Source organism: Mus pahari, chromosome 4, assembly GCF_900095145.1.
Source record: "Mus pahari chromosome 4, PAHARI_EIJ_v1.1, whole genome shotgun sequence".
NCBI lineage: Eukaryota > Metazoa > Chordata > Mammalia > Rodentia > Muridae > Mus > Mus pahari.
The window spans coordinates 117,782,185-117,790,973 of NC_034593.1; the positions used below are offsets into that span (position 1 = coordinate 117,782,185).

The 8,789-nt window shown below is 44.7% G+C and overlaps 1 protein-coding gene across 1 annotated transcript in view; it reads right to left on the reverse strand.

The window, feature by feature from the left end:
* Egf (epidermal growth factor) overlaps window positions 1-8,428 on the reverse strand; it is a 78,567-nt gene extending 70,139 nt beyond the window's left edge. Inside the window, exon 1 of the mRNA XM_021195821.2 lies at window positions 7,910-8,428. Coding sequence (XP_021051480.1) covers window positions 7,910-8,063 — 154 coding nt within the window. The 5' untranslated portion in view covers window positions 8,064-8,428. The remainder of the gene's footprint in view (window positions 1-7,909) is intronic.
* Between the last annotated feature and the right edge of the window lie 361 nt (window positions 8,429-8,789).

Genomic DNA, 8,789 nt, shown 5'->3' on the forward strand with positions numbered 1-8,789 from the left:
TTTCTTTTCTTTTTTTTCTTTTCTTTTCTTTTCTTTTCTTTTCTTTTCTTTTCTTTTCTTTTCTTTTCTTTTCTTTTCTTTTCTTTTCTCTCTGGCTCATGAAGTGTTAATGAGCCTCTCACCTAGCCAGAGAGGGGCATGAGTCAAAGAGAAAAGAGCCCGAGTAACTAAGTTTCTTTTCTTATTCTTCTGCTGCTATCAGTAGGAGTTGATTGCTAGAGCCACAGGGGTGTGTGTGCTTGTGTGCCAGAATCCATCAGCTTCTTGCCCCCAGAACAGTAAGAGAGAGTTAAAGACTAGAGGTCAGCCTTTGACCTTCCTCAGGACCCTGTTGGGGCTGGCACCTAGCATTACCTGGAGATTACATCTAGGAAGTCCCCCTTTGGAGTCATGAATGGTGAAGCACACCTGTAATCCCTCGACTTGTGGGGGCTAAGGCACAGGGATTGTCCAAGTGGTCAAGTCCAGCCAAGGATGCATAACAAAAAGAGGAGGAAAGAGAAATAAGGAAATGGGTGGAAGAAGGGAGGGAAAAAGAGAGAGAGGGAGAGAGACCAGCTCATTTTCTGTGTGAGGGTAACACTCACAGACTCCAGGAATTAACCCATGAATTGAAGTTTAGCTCAATGGGAGGCCAATATTTGAAGCCCACCAGACTCTCCCAAGAGATAAGATCAACTTGCAGTTGATCCTGCCAAGTATCCAAACTGAGGCTTGAAAGAAGCCATGATTTCTCCCTCGAGGACCAAATCATTCCTCCTCAAAACAGGAGACTCTAATCTACCAGTGTCAATAGGAAGTGCCTCCCCCCCAACCCCATGCTGTAATCCTTGTGAAAACATGATGTAGAGGCTAGAGAGATGGCTCAGCAGTTAGAGGCATGTGCCACTCTTCTCACAGACCCGTATTAGATTACCAGCACTGGAATCAGGTGGCTTATAGTGGCCTGGAGCTCCAGCTCCAGAGGCATCTGTCTCTGGCATCCATGTGTAGCTGCGCTCACATGCACACACATAGGCACGTGTACACACACACACACACACACACACACACACACACGCACACACACAATTTTAAAGCTTAGAAGTAAATCTTAACGTGATGTAAAGCAATGCTGCTCACCAGTCATTTATTCCTGCCCTATAAAGCCCACTCTCTGACCGCACCCCGTGGGAATCCTCATTTTATTAAAGTGAATGGAGACTGCACAATTTTCTCTCTGAAATAGTGTTGATCACCTGTTCACAAACTAACCTGCCACCCTTGTGTCTTTCCTGTTAAGTGTCTAAGTCCCTTTGCTGGTTTTTAAGTTGTTGATTATTATTGGAGTTTTAAAAATACCCTCCGAGATGCATCTTCTGTCAGATAGCTGACTGCAGTTGCTCTCCAGCAGGACTTTGACTTTGTCATTTCATCAGCACCTTCTGCAGAGCAACCTTCTAAATTTTGCTGAAGTACAACTCATCAATTTTTCTTTTATAAATTCTGATCTTGGTATCATTTCTCAGAACTCCCCACTTAACCCCAGGGACAAAGATGTCTCCTTTTAAAAGCTTTGTAGTTTTGTATTTTGAATTCAGGTCTACAGTACATTTTGAGTCCTCTTTTGTGTAGAGTGGATCCAGTTCAATGTGCTGTTTACAGACACTCGAGCATCCAGTCATCTAGTTGTCTAAATGGTGCAACACTGTTTGGTAAAAAGACTCATTCGTCATAAAATGGCTTTTGTAGCTTCATGAAGGATCAAATGACATGCTTGTGAATTCATATCTGGATTTTACTGTCTGTCCGTTGAGTCATGTGCCCGTCTCTTGGCCAGTTCCATAATCAAGATAACCTGAAAAGCTCTTTCAAAAATGCGGTCTTGAGAAACAATGAACTCTATTGTGAAGTTCTGCGCTGTAAGGAATTTTTCATTTTAAGTGAGAGGTTTAAATAACTCTGCTTTTCAACATAAATTATGCTCAACTTTATTTAAAGACCCCCCATAACTAGACTCAACTGGATTTGTCAACACAAAGAATTAGAAAACTTTTTTCAGGCCTAAGGAGGTGGCTCAGTGGATAAAGTATACTTGTCTGACAAGCAGGAGGAACTGGGTTCAAATCCACAGACCCCCACATTGTCAGATGCGGCAGTACACATTTGTAATGTCAATCCTCCTACAGCGAGATGGGAGGTGGAGATGAGGTCAGCTAGCATGAGAACCAACATCCTAGGCTGTCCTCTGACACGAGCTATGTGCCATGTATATGTTCCCCATCCCCACACCACACACATGATACACACACACACACACACACACACACACACACACGATTCGCACGCACTCACAATTCACATATACACATGATTCACACACTTACGTGATTCACTCACACACTCACACAATTCACATACATACACACACTCACAGGATTAACACACACATATACATGGTTCACATACATACATACATACATACATACATACATACATACATACATACCACAAAGACAGATCCCAGTAGAGCATCCCAGATTTGAAAATTCTGCCCCCAAGTCATCAATCATCTCCCATGCCCCAAGAAAATTTTCTTAATTCAAGTTAGAATTAGGAATACTTTTTGGCAAGGAGAAGCGGTAAGATAATCACATGGATGGACTTCTAACAGCCTATTTTGGGAAGCGTCGGTGGGCATTATACCTTTGCAGGACATGAGCCTGGAGTCCTGGGTGGTGACAAAAGAGGCCCTTTCTGAGCTTCTGCCTCTGTGTGAACCTCCACCTCTGCCTGCAGAAGCCAGCTATATGACCCCCAAAGGACTTTCTACCGTAATACCCATCACCTCAGTTCCTAACTGCCGACATTCTAGAAACCAGTGGTTTCTATGCTCGAGGTAGTTTTGTAAAGAAGCTTAAACCTGTGCTAAATTCTTGGATAAGTATCTTGACTGGATAAAAACCTCTACTTCTGGGAAATATGCCCTTCCTTTTGCTTCTCTAAGCTTTAAATACCGAATGAAACATGTCCTTACAATCTCTATTTCCATCTCTATTAAAGAAAGCATTTTTTAAATAACCCAAAATGCACAACTTTTACCAAGTGACATTTAATGTTCAACACCCCAAGGAAGATCTAAAAGATCAATTGATTGCTTAAAATCTTAAAAAAAAAATTAAGATATAAAATTTGATGTGGGTCTTATTTATAACTAATTCAATTGCTTTTGTTTCCGTTGCTTTTTTTTTTAAAGATTTATTTATTTATTATATGTAAGTATACTGTAGCTGTCTTCAGACACTCCAGAAGAGGGAGTGAGATCTTGTTATGGATGGTTATGAGCCACCACGTGGTTGCTGGGATTTGAACTCCGGACCTTCGGAAGAGCAGTCGGGTGCTCTTACACACTGAGCCATCTCACCAGCCCCATCCGTTGCTTTTAAGTAACAAAATATAAGTAAAGTTTCTCAAATTGCAAGGCTAAACATATACACACTCGCCAGCGGGTTACTTGTTACATGAGTGCTCTTAGAAAGGTTTTCTTTTCTATATTTTGAGGTGGGATCTCACTATGTAGATGGAACTGGTCTTGAACTCACAGAGATTCACTTGCCTCTGCCTCATGAAAGCTGAGACTTAAAGGCGTGTGCAGCTATGCTTTACCCAGACAAAAAGATGGTTGAAGACAGAAGAAAAGTACTCAGGGGTGTCAAGCCTACCCCTCAGCTCTAACTCCATTGAAAAATACTTTAAACAAGCATTTTACTGAAATGCTGAAAGCAAATGTGATCACAGGAACAATAAAAATATTAAAATACGTTTCCATCAAGGAAGGTACAAATGATGAACAGCATCCTGTATCTGGCTCATCAGGGAGCTAACTGCAGCCTCTGAGTACATTATTACAATTACACAAAGCAAAGGCCCTGCTAATATGCGAATGAAGTGAGACACCACTTCTTAACTGAGTTACCACATGGAAGATCAAGGCAGCTGCTGGGATGCTCTTCTGAGTCTCTGTATCCTAGCAACTGCCCACCCACAGAAAAAGCTACCTCCCGAATGAATTGGGACATCCCATAGAGCTTGGGGGAGAGAAGGGAGACAGTATAGGAAGGCTGGGCTTTCCCATGAAAGGCCATTTTCTAGTGTGTCACTGGGGCTTTGCAAATAAATAAATCCGTGGTCATCATGCATCTCTACCACAGTAGCAAGCTGGGTCCGAAATGCCTGCACATTCACACACTCCCACAACATGAAGTATACTAGGGAGTAGTCGGGAAATCCAATCACTGACAGACACGAGGATGCTTGGGAGAGTCAGACGATCAAGAAGAGAAGTAAGAAGAGATGTGCAACTTCAAACTCTAGGCTTGGAAGGGTCAAGGTGTGTACAAATTCCTGGCCTGTGTCGGGCTAAGAGAATTGAGTTCCTCTACATTCCCCAGCGCCCAACTCTGAAAGCCAATGCTAAGGAGCGAACCTAGTAAAGCAGACACAGTTGCATGCACCAACCCGTAATTGTCCTGTAGTGACTGCCTGCTTGTAGCTCGGCTACAGAAGAGAATGCATTTTCAGAGCGCCAAAAGGCCTGTCAGGAAATGGAAAGATCCCTTTGTTTCCTTTAACAAAATTATTTTTAAAAAAATGTTTCCTTCTTCCACACCTGGCAAAAAGGGCAGTCATCTGCACAGGCCTGACCCTGAGTTATCTTTTTATCTCGGTGCCTAGCAAATGGGACAGCTGGGAAGACACGGACTGACAGCAGACACAGTTCATTCCCCAGGACTCCCAGTAAAACTCTAGTGTTTGAAACTTACAGCGTAAGGAAGCTACCACTCCTCTCTCTCGCTGTAGCATTGTTCAGGTTGGCAGTAATAACTGACACTAAAGTGAACAGTAGGCTGCTTCACAAGATTGGAAATTTTTCTCGAAAACATTTAGGAATTCAGTGAGAGAAAGTGTATTGTTTCTGTGGGTGACTCTGGGCAACTGAGGAACAGGACCACATTACACAGTGTTCGACAGCAACCCCAGGAAGAGGGCACAACCAGCTTTCTTTTCTGGTGTAGAAAACAAGATACACCGATCGCACGTAGTAGGAGACTGAGCAAAGTCAGTCGTCTGTCTCCAGAGTTCATATTTACAGACAGAACACAGGTAAAACACGGTCCCACCGTTCCTTTGCAGTTAGATGTCAAAGGAAACTTTTTCTAAAACTGAGTGAAAACATAACGAGATTTTTATCTGAAAACGGCTCTGCATTGCACATGACTGGGAAGCCAACCAAACTTCATCCCTCTCCGAAATCAGTGACTTCATTGTCTACTGTTAAAAGCACTCTACCCAGTGAGCTGATCTCTCCCACAGTCAGTTCTCCACGGATGGGCTTCTTCTGAGACGTCATTTACTAAGAACAAATAACACAGGTTTAGAGGCCAGGCAGGAACAGTTCCCTGTCCAACTGACATTTGTCCTCCAGGGCAAAGAGCTTTAAAAGTTCAGAAGCCACTAGCCAACAGTGTTCTTCACTACTGTTCTCAACTGCTTTTGCTTAAATAAAAACCAAGGAAGTGTTCAATTTCAAATCTGGTGAATGGAAGGAAAACCAAATCCTGTCTTTTTATCCCTTTGTTTGGCCGACTGGCATTTACACGAAACAGCAACCACAAGACTTTTTACCTGGGTTTTGTTAGGCCACACAGCATTGTTCTTGCTTAGGTCAGGTTGGCCATAAAGGTGAACAGACTCGATGCCGAAGGCAAGAGGTGCAAGCAGAATTTAAGTGGTGGAAAAAAATAAACGATGTCACCATTATCTATTTACAGAGGAGAAAGAAACACTATCTGCTGGAATGCAGGGGTGACAGGGTGTGACCTAGGCACTTCTCCACTAACCCAAGATGCCACGTGAAGCAGAGGGCTTAAAGCAGTGACCCAAAACAGTGGGGAGCAAAGAGGCTGAGGCCACAGTCTCAAGTACACACCATGCCACTGCAGCGTTCAAAATAAGGCAATACAAGGAACTTTAGTCAAGGCACGGAGTCAACCATTGGGTGAGAGGTATTTCACGTTACCTCAGTCATCCCAGTCAAGATCCTGAAAAATGGGTATCACTTCCCAGGGAGATTGTAAAATAACCCAACTATGAAGAAGAAAGCAATGCAAACTTAAAACGGAGCTTTTTTGCTTCTAAAATCTAGTTCTTCCACACCGTGACACGATCTCCCCAAGTCATTATTTCTGTCAGAGCTTCCTGTGAGTCTGATGCAAACTATCTCTGAAAAGCACTTGAGCCACCAGTCTGAGTGGGTAGAAACACAAGCCAGAGGAATTATACACTATTTCCAAGGACCAAGAACCATGCATACATGATCATCGCTCCAGTCCCTTCCTCTTTTTCGGTTCTGCTCTTGGGCCCATCTCTTCTAGCTACCAGCTGTGTGATAGGCTCCCATTGTTACCCCTCGCTAACCACACAGGTAGCAGGACCTGACTCTGACCACTCCCCAACTATTCCAGGGGCTCCTCCATCCCAGTAACATTCCAGTCCACGCAACACAACTGTGTCCAAGAGTTTTCTCTTCTGTCTCCAATAGCAAATGGCTCACGGGGAGGGGGGGGGCAGTTCTGTCTTGTCAACCCTTTTCTGACATTATTATCTGAGGATAAGCAAAGTGGAAGTACCCTAGGTTCTGGGGACATACATGGAATTAGCAGTCACTCCCTCCTTCAAAACTGGAGGTTTGTTCTGCACTTGCAACGAAGGCTTCCTGCTACCACTCTGGGCCTGTGGGCAAGTGCGCCCGATTTCCTTATGCGCAGCTCCTCTGAACCACTCAGGTTGGAGGTCCCCGCAGCAGTTGCAGAGCTCTGGCACTCTTACCCCTATCTCTTCTATCTACCTTGCAGAGCTTTCTCTTCTGAAAACACAGTATGTTCTTGTCAGTCTACTTTATTCATTTGTTTGCTTGCTTGTATGTTTAGGAACTCAGACCCTACCGTAACTGAGCAGGAGGATAAGAAATGAGTGAACCCTGGTGGTACACACCGGTAATCCCAGCCCTTGGGAAGCACAGTGAGTCCCCGGACAGTCTGAGCTGCAGAGGGAGGCACTGTCTCAAACATACGAGTGAAAAATGACAAGAAAGCATTTCCAGGACAGCGTGGACCCTTGCATGAATGAAGTAGCTTCCGCGCCAATGCAGCAGGTTAGGGACTCATCCCCCCCCTTCCCACCACACCCCTACCCCACCGGGTAAAGAATCAACAGTGAGAAAATGTTTCCAAGTGTTAGGCGCCCGTAATGTGCAGCCAGAACACTTCCCGATTCTGCTTGGAGAAAATGCTGTTTGTAGGAGAGGAGCCATGGCTCACTTAACTCCCTGTCACTTCTCAGCTTGCAGAGTCACGGTGCACCTGTTACTAAGAACCCAAGAGCTGGGGTCAGAGCTTCAGAGCGGGGAGGCTCATGGGCTGAACTTGACACTGTGTTTTGGTTGTTTTGTTTTGTTTTGTTTTGTTTTAAAAAAAAACAAACATTCATTGACTTTTGCCATTTTCTGCCATGAAGCAATCAGAAGGAAGGCTTTTCAACAAGAAGCCCGACTGCCACCATATGTTTCCCCCAGTTTCTAATGCAGAGCGGATCAGCTAGATGTTACTATCTCCCCAGAATCAAGACTGAGGTTAAACAAATATTCAGCTGGTTTTAAGTGAGACTTAGTCATGCACAGAACAGTGGAGAACGGTGACATTTTCTAATTGGCAGCATCAACCAACATATGCACACTTCAGAACACACAACTTAAGCAAACATGCACACCAGAGACAAACCAGGGGGGGGAAAGGCGCAGGCGTACAAGAGCGGGCAGACGCCTGGAGGCATTGTCCCGGACAGGGTGGGCTCCTGATCTTGGATTACTTACCAGCACAAATGGAAGTCCCGCTTCTCTCGCTTCTCTCGAGAGGACCTGGCTGACAGTTCCCGGTCTGCCATGCTGTGACGCTGAATACACTAATCTTTAAAAACAGCAGCAGGAAGGCGAGCAACAGACAGGTTGGCCTTCGGCCCCAGGGCATCTTTTATTTAGCTGCCTTTCCAGGTCCTTCTGCACCTCCTGAGAGCCTCTGAGTGCAGCCGGAAAGGCTCCGGGAGAGTTCTTTATCTCACTTTTTTTTTTTTGGACAGCAATAAGAAATACCTGACGCCCGTATGACAAATTTCACAGAGCCTAAGATCACTGGAAGGCCTGCGGGTGACTGATTTCTCCCTGAGACAGGCACAGCCAGGCAAAGGCTGAAAGAGAAATGAGACAGTAAAGAATTGATGGAAAGTTCCAAGCCCCACCGTGATGAGGGATGGTGCTAACCATGAAATATGCAGATAGGATTTCTTCCCTATATGCAGATATAGGGGAGTTCCCTTCTCCTTTTGGAACCCCGAGAGACTCTGCTCTCCCTTTTAAAGCTCTTCTGGCCCCACCTCCACTCCTTTAGTGACACTTGAGCAAGCCGACAAGCCTCTTTGCAAACACCCATGAGGGCAATTCCACCAGAGCAAGCAGGAAGGCAGGGCAGGGTGCCAGAGAGGAGGTAGCTGCTACTCACTAAAAATATTCAGGGTAGAGAAGGGGGAAAGAGCAATTTGGGGGTGTGGCACAGCTAATGGTTCCAGGGACCTGCTGAGTACCAATTATGTCTGAGTATCTTGAAGAACGGAGACAAAATTAAACCACACGTTTTAAATCAAGGGTGAGTAACACCGTTGACAATTCAGACAATTTATCATCATTGATCATGAATGTG